Below are 12609 nucleotides of genomic sequence, written 5' to 3'. Positions count from 1 at the left end.
AGCAGTGCTCCCTGAACCATTCCGAATGTTTCCCTGCCATGTCAGGATCCCCGGGGACAGTGCTCTTTTTTTGTCTTTGCTGTCTCTCACATTCCTCCCCCAGCTCAGTTTCCATCACCTCCAACTCATCCCAGAAGGGCTGTCCTTTGTTCTTGGAAGAAGCAGGCCAGCTGTCCCTCCAGCCAAGTGCCACATGTGACCCCAGGGATACTTCTGAGATCCCATCAGAGGGGAAACTTGATGTGTTTCGAGTGTGTGTCTATGCCAAGCTCCCAAGGAGCAGCACACAAAAAATGGGAAGACAAAAGAATTACTGCTCACAAGGAGGCAACAGCCTCAGGCCCCCCCCCCCCCCCCCCCCCCCCCCCAGCCCTGGGCCGTGTTTGGTCAGAGTCAGGGTCCCTGTTGGAGAATCTTCCTGTTGCATTTTCACAGCAGCTCTCTTTATACAAAAAGTGCTCTAGCCGATAGTTTTCCCAGAATCTCAAGGCCGGAGTTTAGAGTTTGGTCTGTTCCCAGGCTCTCCTGAGGCTTCTAGAACCTTCTCTCCTGGTCTCTTCTCGACCCCCAACCCATATCCTCTAGAATGTACCTGTTTTCTGTGCAAACCAGTAGCATGGTACCCACAGCACTGGGTGTTGGGTGTGACGTGTGTGTCATACCCCCGCCCGGGGTTGCACACTTCTGCTTTCAGAGAACCTCCTGGTCATAAAACCACCATCTGAAAACTATCAGATCTTACGCCTTCTTATTATGTCCCCACGTTCCAGAAGGGCAGGCAGGTGTCTTTTTGTCACAATAATGACCGGGTGTGTTACTGTAATGGTGAAAATTTCACTCTCGGGGGAATGACTGATGGGAATAGTGTGTATTTTCAGTCAGATGAGCCTTCCGATTGTGACAGCATCCCAGCCATGGTGTTTCACCGGCAAAACTGTTTAACAGATGACGCAAGGCTTGGTGCCTGCACATGCAGTGTACAGAAGAACCCCCCTTGTTTAGGTTGGGGAATCTTCACCCCATGAGGTCAAACCCGTATTACTGATGAAGAAACTGAGTCTGAAGAGGCTGTGCCTCACCTTCCTACCTACGCACCCCCCCTCCATTTTGTCAGATAACTGAGTCTCTACCACTGTCGGAATGACCGTGTCTGTACTGCTTACAGCCCTCCTGCGGCCTCCCGTGGTCTGCCAGGTAAAATCCAGACTTTGGTCTTCAAGGCCCCATCCATCTCTCACAGTTCTCGCCAAATTGCCACCCGGCCGTTACGCACACACCCATCACTCCAGCTACAGCACCACTGGCAGGCCCCACCCCCTGCCATGGGCTTCTGCTTTTCTGGCTCCTTTGCTGAGTCCTCCGTCACTCCTTCTTTGCCAAGGTCGGCCTTCCTTGGCCTCCAGCCTCATCTCAGACCTTCCTGCGCATAGCCTTTGGCCACCCCGCCTGTGTTCAGAGCACTCTCTGCACCTGGCGCTGGTGTGTCTCAACCGCTGGCTCTGCATCTGTGAGGAGGCTGCGCCCTCATGTGTTGCCCACCTCAGGGGGCCACAGGTCTCCTAAGTTCATGACTACTGCCGCCCACCTTGTGACAGATTCAGATGGCACTTTGTAATTAGCATTTAGCATTGTGTGGTAACTGTGTACACGATCATGTATTTGGTGTGCGAGTCTAAAAGATAAGTACTCTTGTTTAAACAAAACCACACAAACCATTATTGTCCCTAAAAGTTAATACTTCTTTACCATCTTCAAATACTCAGTTGGGTTCACATTTCCTTGATTGTCTTTATTTTTTTCTATTTTATTGTTTAATTCCTTTTGAAATAATTTCAAACTAATTTAAAAAATGTGAATTTAGTGCAAGGGAATTCCCTGTACCACTTAACTAGGTTGCCCAAAGGTCAGCACCGTAACTCAGTACCGTCGCCGAGGTCAGGAGATGGGCACCGGCACAGCCCTGTCACCTACTGCATGGCCCTTGGGCAGGGGGTTGCACTGAGGCCCCTTTTCTGCCCCAGACCTGCCCAGGCTCACATGTTGCCTCTGGTGCTCAGGGCTCTCCAGCTGCCTGGAGTCTGCACCAGTTCCTCAGTCCTGAGTCTTCCATGACTGTGCCGGTCAGTTGCCTTGTGGGGTGTTCCTCAGTTTGAGTTTGGGATGGTTTTTAAGCAACCACATAATTTCTCATCCAAACAGAGACACTTGGGAGTAAAAGGGTCTCAGTTCATAACTGCACAGCAAGTGTGACGAGGCCAGTGGTGGCCTGGTGGTTCTGTCACTCTGCTCAAGGCTCTCTCTTCTTTTTCTTTGTTATTGAGATATAATGGACATGCAACATTATATTAGTTTCAGGCAAATAACAATGATTTGATATATGTATATATTGCAAAATGGTCACCACAGTAAGTCTAATTAACATCCATCACCACATACAGTTACAGTTTTTTTTCTTGTGCTAAATTTTATTCTATTAGAGACTTTCAAATAGACAATACAGTATTGTTAATTGTGGTCACCATGTTCTGCATTGCTTCCTAGGACTTATTTATTTTATAACTTGAAGTTTGTACCTTTTCACCCCCTTCACCCATCTCACCCATCCCCACCCCCATCCCTCTGGCAACCACAGACCTGTTCTCTGTATCTGTGAGCTTGGGTTTTGTTTTCTTTTTACATTCCACATATGAGTGAAATCATATGGTGTTTATCTTTCTCTGACTGACTTATTTCATTTAGCGTAATACCCCGTGTCCATCCATGTTGTTGCAAATGGTAAGATTCATTCTTTTTTGTAGCTAACATTCCATTGTGTATATATATCACGCCTTCTTTATCCACTCATCAGTTGATGGACACTTGGTTCGCTTCCATATCTTAGCTATTGTAAATGATGCTGCAGTGAACGTAAGGGTACACTGTCTTTTTAAATTACTGTTTTTGTTTCATTTGAGTAAATACCCAAAAGTGGGATGGCTGGGTCATATGTTAGATCTATTTTTAATTTTTTGAGGTGTCTCCATAATGCTTTTACAGTGGCTGCACCAATCTGTATTCCCGCCAAGACTGCACAAGGGGTCCCCTTTGTCCACATTCTTGCCAGCACTTGTTTGTTGGTTTATTGATGATGGCCGTTCTGACAGGTGTGAGGTGGTATCTCATTGTGGTTTTGGTTTGCATCTCCCTGATGACCAGTGATGTTGAGCATCTTCTCATGTACCTGCTGGTCATCTGTATGTGTTCTCTGGAAACATATCTACTCAATTCCTCTGCCCATTTTTTAAATTTCATTGTTTAGTATTTTGCTGTTGAGTTGTATGAGTTCTTTATATATTTTGGAAGTTAACCACTTACCAGATGTATGATTCGCAAGTATCTTCTCCCATTCAATCAGCTGCCTTTTCATATTGATGGTTTCCCAAAACTCTTTAAAAGAGGGCAGGTCCCCTTACCTCTTTTTTCCCTTTGTAATGAAACATTTGCCGAGTTTTCTACATTGTGTATGTTGTTGGTCACATCCTCATAGTATTCTTTAGTGTGTTATCCATTCCTATATTAACAGTACATTGGCTAAAGCAGATTCCAGTGGGTTTGGGGCCAGCCTCTTCTCCAGCCTCTGCCCTTCCTGGCTCCAGGGAGTGCACTGCTGCCCCGTCAGTCTCCACAGTTAGACTTCTTCTCCCTTAAAAGTTGGTTTTCCTGCCTTTTGCTTGGTATATCTCCACACACTGCCTTGAGTGATTTTGTTTAACTACACTCTATATGCTAATAATTTGAAAATCTCTACCTTCCATCAGCACCTCTCTTGGCTCCAGATCATTCTCCATCCCATTGTCTGAAGGACCCATTAAAATTTGATCTGATCAGGTCACTTCCCTCTTTGACACTTCCCATCACCTTCAGGGTTAAAGCCAAGTTCTCTCCTCTGAATCAAGACCCTTGCTGGCCCAGCTCTATGCCCCCCAGCCCCATCTGTTGTCCTTCTGTGCTCTTGGCGTTGGCCTCTGCCCTGCCTGCTCTTTTCCTTCCTTTTTCCCTCCCTCCCTCCCTACAGACCAGCCCAGGAACCACATTTGCTAGGAAGCCTCCTGGAGCTACTCTGCAGGGCCAACTGTCTGGGTGTTTCTTCGTGCATTTATCCCCCAGATGAGGCCTTGGATGGTAGATGTCTCATTGACACCCCACTGCCCAAAACATCACTGCACTCAGACGTTTTTGGAATAAATGTTGAAAGTGACTGGAGATTTTAGGAATTCCTCTTCCTTGCAGAGTTTAGGTAGGGCCTTATGTTGACCTCCAGGCATGAAGAATGGGATACCTGTTGGGAACCTCCCTGCCTGGTTTCAGAAGCTGTAACCCTGCATGGCTAAGACTGAGTGAGACACCTTGGGGCCATAAGCCACTAGGAGACAAAGCTTATCTCCCTGGCAGGGGCGCCTCCTCTGCCCCCTTTACTTCACCCTGCCTGGCCCCCAGTGCATGACCAGTTAGCCAATGACAGGTAAGATTCCTCAAGGGAGGGACAACCTAAGACAGGCACAGTCACGAGGGGGCCCTCAGGAAAGGACTTGGGGGCTATAGAAAAAGGAGGTGATGGACCCTCACCCCTCAGCTTTGACATAGCCTGAGTTCTCATTCTGTCTGCAAGAAGTCTCCTAATCTCTTGGCTGCCTTACTTCCTCTACCTGAGGTAAGCCTGAAACAATGCTGGAGGTGGTTGCGGCCCTGTGCTGGAAAGGGCAGGTTCCCTGGGGCAATCAGGCCTAAGTAAGAATGCATAAAATCCTATGAAACCTACTTTGCTAATACCCTCAATTTTCTGATAAGGGTCCTTGCATGGAATGAGTTTGTTCCCCAAGTTTTATGGCCCTTTAACTATCTGATCCTGACTCAGAATAAGCTGTCAGAGTTCTTTGAATGTCATCTATTATTTGATCATTTCTGCCTGACAATGATCGATGAGCTTTACTTACGTGTATGCCCTGTATTCCTGTGCAAATTAAACCCAATAAAAGCCCATTGAGGAACAGGTTCCTGGTCTTTCTCCTTTGAGAGATCGGCCACCTTTCCCCCCCAAGCAGATCATGTCTTGGTAGACTTACTCTCATCTGCAGCGGATGGGGGCTTTTCGGGCAAAGCTCCGCCACACACACCATCATCCCCTCACCATTTCCCCTCTGAGAGGCCCAGAGTGTTATGAGAATATGGGGAACGAGCACAAGAAATTCGACTAAGGAAATTTGAAAACTCTTTAAGATACTGATTCGAATTGGACCTTAAATATGGTGGGTCTTCTCTGAGCTGATGCTAGTTTTGGGAAGGGGAATCCTGAGCAGAGCTTAGCTGCAGTGCATGCGGGGCATGTCCCACTGTTCAGAGGGAAGGACGGTGAAGAGGTACAAGGATGGGACCATGAGGGACCACATTGTGTAGGCCTCTGAAGGCAAAGCAGAAGACTTGGGACTTTTCCTGACGGGAACCCCAGCAGGAGGGGCCCCAGGGAGCCTGCGTCTCAGCACCCCACTGTGGGTAGGAACGAGGCACCGCAGAAGAGGTGGGAAGGTTGGAAAGGCCGGCTGGATGGCCTTGTCAGTTCTCGCAAGGACAGGGGTCACTGTGCTGTGAAAGCCTGGACGGCAGTGCCAAGGAAACAGTAGTGATGACAAGTGAAACATCTAATTTCAGCCATCTGTGTGCGTGTCGGGCAGCAAAGGGGTGGGCTCTGTCAATGTAAGGATCTGGGTGGCAGAGACACTTGCACTTTTCAGACAGCCCCACTGTCCCCTCCTGTTTGCACTGACAGATGCATTAGAATTCACAGTTGAGGCTGCCTCTCTCCTCCATGTGCAGCAATAGGAGGGAAGTTAGGGGAGGGGACCATGCCTGTGTGCTCGCCACCAGCAGGGTTGCCTGTTCCTGAGGCCGCCTCACTCCCCCATTACTACCCATATCCTTCCGGTTACCCCAAATGGCAGCCTTGGAATCCCTGCTACCTAGTCCCCACACTCAAACAGGAAATGTCCCTCTCTGCTTTAGAATGCTCCAGGGGCAGGTGGGGCATGGTCTGCTGGTTGAACTGTGACCCCCCTCTTAGAGCACCCTGCCAGCACCTGCATCCCTGAGTCCCCCCCTCTACAGGATGTGGACGCCCACAGAGCACCTCCCTTTAGGCAAAACCATCTTAGCTGTTTCCCACTCTGTAAATAGCACATAGTTGGTGTGGAGTAAATTTGTCACTGCGTGAAGATACCACTTTCACATTCTTCTCTGCCCAGCCATCCTCGCCATCTGTGTGTAAAGATGTTTGACCCAAGAAAAAGGACTCACGTACCCTCCTTACCTGCCCAGAGCCATCCACCCCCTTCATGCCCCTCAGAGTTAACACTTGTCTTAGTGGCAGGCACGGTCTCCTCCGTGGAGAATGTCCTTTAAGCCTGTCACTCCCTGCAGGCCGCATCACCCACTTCACTCCTCCTGCAATAGGGTTGGCTGTCCTTGCCCCAGCCCACCCCTCCCAGACCCTGCCACCCTACCACCCTTGCCCACTCTCTCACTAGATGACTCCAGCATCCTTCCCTGAATACCTTTCAACCTGGCTGCTGTATTTTAGTCATTAGCAGTGAGGACAGTCCACAGAACCAGTCACTTGAAGGACCTAGGACTTATGCAAGCCCCAGGGGTCAGGGTAGCCCTGCCAGGCCCTCCCCAGATGCCTGCAGTGCCACAGCGTCACTGCTGGCAGGAGTGCTTGGTAAAAGGGATGGATGAGAAACAGTACACACCCAAAGGTCTAGGCTTCAGAAACTTTAAAGCACATACCGTTTTTGGTTTATCCCGGACTTCCATTAGGCAGCAGCACTTTGGGGGCCTCCTGATCGACCTGAGCATGGGAAGCCTGCAGGGGGAGTGTGCTGCTTGAGATGTTGGAGAAGTTGTAGCTGTGATTCTGAGAAAATTTAGGGTCCCTCGCACTCAGCTCCAGAAGAAAGAGAAACATTGGTAGGATGATTATACAAGTTTTAAATGGGCAGATTAGTGGAAATGAGAATTTAAAATCATGGTGATCCCACGAAAAATGGGGATAATCTCTCCCTCTGAATTAATGTCTTCCTTGCTTTGGGGAGGGGGTGACATGGATCACCAGCAAGCAGTGCCCACGGCATTGTAGCTGAGATGAGACAAATTCACACAGACTACTGAGTCCTGTGGAGGGAAAGGGACAACACAGCCACTCTCTCAAGGGGAGAGTGCCCCATCCCTTGCCTTGACAGGCTTTTATTGGCTTAATTTGCATAGGAATACAGGGCATATATGGAGAGCTCATCAATCATTGTCAGGCAGTAATACTCAAATAGATAACATTCAAAGAACTCTGAGGGCTTATTTTGAGTCAGGGTCAGATGGCTAAAGGACCATAAAACTTTGGGGAAACAAACTCATTTCATGCTTGGACCCTTATCATTTAAATTGAGGGTATTAGCAAAGCAGGTTTCACAGGATTTTATTTAGGCATTCTTACTTAGGCCTGATTGCCTTGGGGAACCTGCCCTTTCCAGCACAGAGCCGCACCCACCTCCAGCATTGTTTCAGGCTTAGGTCGAGCAGGGGAAGTAAGGCAGCCAAGAGATTAGGAGACTTCTTGCAGACAGAATGAGGACTCAGGCCATGTCAAAGCCAAGGGGCGAGGATCCATCAGCCCCTTTTTCCATAGTCCCCCAAGTCCTTTCCTGAGGGCCCCCTCGTGACTGTGCCTGTCTTAGGTTGTTCCTCCCTTGAGGAATCTTACCTGTCATTGGCTAACCGGTCATGCACTGGGGGCCAGGCAGGATGAAGTAAAGTGGGCAGAGGCAGTGCTCCTGCCAGGGAGATAATCTTTGTCTCCTTAGTGGCTTCCGGTCTTAAGGTCTCTCACTCAGCTTTAGCCATGGGGGATTACAGCCTCTGAAACCAGGCGGGGCGGTTCTCAATCTCGGGGCAGTAGAGTATTCTTGTTCCCCGGGAAACCCAGACCCTCCACAGTGTGGTAGCAGCTGTTTGCAGCTGTTGACACTCAGTCCTTGACATCTCACCTGGAAATAGGGAGGCCTGAATGAGGATGAAGATGACCAAGTATACACCTTCATGCACTCACATGTCCCAGACTGGTCAGGCCTGCAGTCTGCTGCTTTACAGAATAGGGCACATGGACCCTGACAGATGGACACTGGGCTCACCTTGTGGCCCTCCGGACAGGTGTCTCAGAGCTTCCTTAATTCACCGCTTTTTCAGCAGCCAGGTGGCCCATGTCTGCATGGTCTGGCGCCCAGGCCAGCTAGCCCCATGCAAATTCCCCTGTCCTGGGGACAGTGCGGGCAGGGCCCTGGAACAGGTAGCCCCTTCTGAGGCTGCAGAGCCAGGGGTGCTGAAATGGAGGCAGTTCTGATTGGGGGTGGCCCCTCATAGCTGGAGTTGGGGTTCTGGTGGCCACCTGTGGGTGCACGTGCACGGTGTAGAGATGTTGTTTCTCTAGGGGCATTAGTACAGAGTCTGAAAATGTTTAGGGAATGGCCAGCTGTGAAGTCTGCCTTTGCCTTTGTAGATCTAGATCTCGCATGGACACTACCAGGGGTCAAGTGTCCGGCCAGCCTTCCTGCTCCTGTGAGCAGGAACTCAGCACTACCTAATACCCCTTAGGATGCCCACTTTTCAGTGGGGCCCCTCCGCCCAGGCCTGCACTGACCCTGCGTAAAGTGGATCTCCGCGCACCGACCCCTATGCACCACCAGAGCTTACACCCCCAGAGTTTGTACTGACCGCTCGCGGGCTGCCTGAGCGCTCACTGGACTGAGGCACGCTGACAGGCGTGCACTGACCCCGCCTCTCTCTGCAGGCTGTCCTATGACCCCACCCGCTATCCTCGGCTCCTGCCGGAGGCCTACTGCTTGTGCCGCGGCTGTCTGACCGGGCCACGCGGGGAGGAGGACCTGAGCCTTCGCAGCGCGCCCGTGCTGCTGCCCACCGTGGTGCTGCGGCGCACCACGGGCTGCGCTGGGGGCCGTTCCATCTACACCGAGGAGTACGTGGCAGTGCCTGTGGGCTGCACCTGCGTCCCCGCGCCCGACCGCGACGCGCCAGCCGACCCCGGGGGGTACCGCGATGGAAAAGAGCGGACCCGCCACCCAGGCCACCAAGAGCGGGACAGGAACCTGCGCAGGCCTGTCCACCCAGGAGCGGGACAGTGACCCGGGCCTGCCAAGCTCTCTGGCATCCCAGCTGCTTCTAGGCGGAAGTCGGCGCACGGCAGGTGGAACTGACGGGAGGTGGCCTAGTGGAGGGAATCCGACCCTGCGACAGGATAGGTCAGGTCGTCAGCGCCGCCCCACTGCCCAGCCTCTGTGTGCAGGTGACACCAATGCTAGGACACGCAGGAGGCCACAGCCTCCACATGTAGGTAGGTGGTAGACGCTTTTTAAAACATATTTTTATAAAAAATGTATACCTGTTTTCTATAGGGGCAGAAACTTTTTATATTAGCGAGTTTGAACCATTATATTACTTTTTTTTTACTTGATACATAGACGTTTTATAAACCATATTTTCACTTCCTCTGCTAGGTTTTAGAAGCACAGTTGAAATCCTCAGATAAACTCTTTTTGGCAGGTGCCTGAGTCTCTGAAGCCAGCCTGTCCCCAATGACCGGAACAACCAGACGGACAGGGCTGAACCTGACATGCCCATGTGCCCGGTGCCAATCTCCAGGGGTTGCTAAAGGAATAAAAGGGAAGTGTAGTAGGCCCCGGTCACCCCACAGCCACCCCAGAAATCCTAAACTTGGGTTTATTCATGAGTATATCCATGGCTGCAGGTTAAGTCAAAAATTTTTTTTTCACTTTTCAAAATCAGTGGGGCCAATTTATGGGTAAGAGATGGTGGGATAGGGCAACATGTGAAATATGACATCTTTGCCAACTCTCAAAAAGAACCTGACTCTTGGCTGTTTTAAGGGCTTCTGGAACTAGCCACATGGGAGGGGAAAGTGGGCCAAATTAGCAATTTCCAGAACGTGGTATTGTGCCTCTTTGCCTGCGTATTGCAACATGAGCCAAATCCTTACTCTTCTTTAAGCCGAAAGTCTGTCTCTGAACACAGTGGTTTGTAAAAGTGACAAATTCTTTTTAAATCATTAAAACAGTGTTGGTGAAGGCATGTTGCTTGTGTGTGTTTCTCTGATGGGCTCAACTGAGTTTTAGAGGAAACAATATGTTTTATCTTAATTTTATGGTGGAAATTTATGATTTGATTTGATCTAAGATCAAGTATTCATATAAAGTCAACTCCTCCGCTCTTCTGTGATCCCCCATCCCCAGCAAGCCAAGAAGGGCCCCCTTTTTTTATGTGTTTCATTCCCAAACTTCATCTGCCACAGAAATAAACAGCTCCGGCTGTCCAAGTCATCCTCAGCCTTCCCTTGATCTGGACACAAGCCTCATTGAGAGGGCTTTCAACTTTTACTATTTGTTCACAGAAGTTGTGCAAGAAAACACACTGCTGAACAAAGTCTGGATTTTCCAAGTACCTGTAGATAGTTCTGTATAGTTAGGGACATTTTTTAGGTAGCTCTAGTGACGGTGTATCTAGAATACATTGTCCAGAAACAGAAGATGCAGAGCAAACTTTCGTTGCCTGTCCAGATCAAATCCAAAAACAACAAATCCATAGATTAAAAAGAAAAATTGTCTTTCAAGCTGGTGCTTTGGGTGGTAGTTTCAACCATCAGCACTGTTGTGCATCATCTCCCACCCACTGCTCCGATACCGTGAGAACAGAGTGGGTAAGGAGAACAAACTATCCACATTGTTAGTTTGCTTAGTATGGTAAAAGTCAGCACACTCCCAATGAAGGATCTGGCTTTCCATTTTAAGATCTATATAGGCAGCCTTTCTTTGTACTTTTTTCTCTAAATGACACATTTATCCACCTATTTATTGAGCACTTGCCTTGCTCCAGGTGCTGAGCTCTTGGAGCTAGCTGTGCAGCACACCATCTGCACACTCAGCTGAAAGTGGAAACCATGCTGGCTGTCAGTGCACTGGTTATGCTTGGGCCAGTGCTCACCTTACACATTGCCCGGGAATCAGAGCTACTTTGCTCACCTATAAAATGAGGTGGTGCCATCTACCTCACATGCATCGTGAGGGCTGAACACTGTGGTGGTGAAGCACCCGGCAGTGTCTGCCCGCACACAGCAGGTGCCCAAACACACTGCCCAGTGACTCACAAGCTACACGGTGATAGCCCAGTTCTTCCCTCTTCATGTGCTTTATACCACTTCATAATGCCTGCATTGGGGGGGTGGGAGGGTATAAAAGTTAAATTTAAAATGAAATCTATCCCTAAGCAGCAGCAATTAGATAGAATACAGTCAAACTTGGCTCTCAAATGTCTTGGTTCTCAACTCCATTCTCTACCAAATTGCTCACAGAAAAAAAAAGTCTCAGTTGTCTAACAAAACTTCAGGTCTGAATTCTCTGTCCTACAACCCTTTCATGTTGATTCCTGTATGATCAGTCATGCATCCCTCAGGCAACAAAGGAGATTCAGTTTTTGAACAGATTGCTTCTCAAAATAGTTTTCCAGAACAAATTAAGTTCATGAACTGAGGTTCCACTGTATATTGAAATTAGAGGGCAGTGACCCAGTATGGGAAGCTACTGCTTCAATGAATGATGGGCTTATTGGACAGAATTTTGTTCTGTTGCTAAAACTGAAGTTGTATTTTGGAGAGGGAGGGGTTATTATTGTGTTTTATCAAATAGGAAAACTTAGTGCCTAGAGAATTATGCCACCAAAATTCAAGGACATCTTTTCTCCCTGGTCCCAATAAAACTGCTAACCCAGCTGCATCTTGTTGATGCAGGTAGGCGCCCTAAATTCTGCCAGCACCAGATTGTAAATTTCATAGCTTCTTCCCTTCCACTCAAAAACTGCCACCATGTCTAAGTTTCCTTCAAGTAATTCTGTTTTGAGGGTTTCATGGCAATGGTCAGAATGGAGACACCCTACTGGTTAATGAAGACTTTTTTCAACTGACAGTATTTCTATTGTATGCTTGTAAAAATGGCATCACTTGGGAACAGCCTTCAACAGACACTGGCACCTTCCCACATTTCTGCATTCAGGGGCCCATGACCCAAACTTCTGGTTGGACTGCATCTCTTCCATCAAGGCAAAGGGGGAAAAGGTCAGTTTTAAACTGCTCTGACTGAAGAAGGAAAGGAACCAACAAGCGTGGGATTCTCATTCACTTCACCATGCATTTCTTTTGTCCTTGCTGTCCACCCCAAACCAAACACACAGAAACCTCCAAATTGCCAGAAAAACTGCAATTATAATCCCTTCCCTTTCTACTCACATTATGGTTGTCTTGGTACAAACCTTTGATTTGGGAAGGACTTACAAAGTCCTCTTTGGTTTTTGCAGTTATGTGGTTAAGATGTAGGAGTTTATTCCTGTGCACACCCTCTGTGCAGACAGACCTAGCAGAGAGCATCACTCAGCCTTCCTCACAGTCCCCGAGCTGGTGGCCATGTGCACTCTGCCTGCCACAAGCAAAACAGACACAGGACACAC

At 48.9% G+C, this 12609-nt stretch overlaps 1 protein-coding gene across 6 annotated transcripts in view; it reads left to right on the top strand.

Annotated features, from left to right (window-relative positions):
• Positions 1-12609, top strand: part of IL17D (interleukin 17D) — a 95874-nt gene that overhangs the window by 8578 nt on the left and 74687 nt on the right. For 4 of the 6 annotated variants that reach the window (XR_008426413.1, XR_008426412.1, XR_008426414.1 and 1 more), the window contains exon 3: positions 8870-9430. Coding sequence is in view for 1 of the 6 variants with exons in the window: in XM_053920672.2 (XP_053776647.1) it covers positions 8870-9221 (352 nt within the window). In the remaining 5 variants the exon portion in view is untranslated. Of the gene's footprint in view, positions 1-8869; positions 10186-12609 lie in introns of those variants that run through there. The other 2 variants (XR_008426410.2, XM_053920672.2) reach the window with 2 other exon arrangements.

The sequence above is a fragment of the Desmodus rotundus genome, chromosome 3 (assembly GCF_022682495.2).
Source record: "Desmodus rotundus isolate HL8 chromosome 3, HLdesRot8A.1, whole genome shotgun sequence".
Classification (NCBI taxonomy): domain Eukaryota; kingdom Metazoa; phylum Chordata; class Mammalia; order Chiroptera; family Phyllostomidae; genus Desmodus; species Desmodus rotundus.
This window is presented reverse-complemented; position numbering and strand designations above follow the sequence as displayed.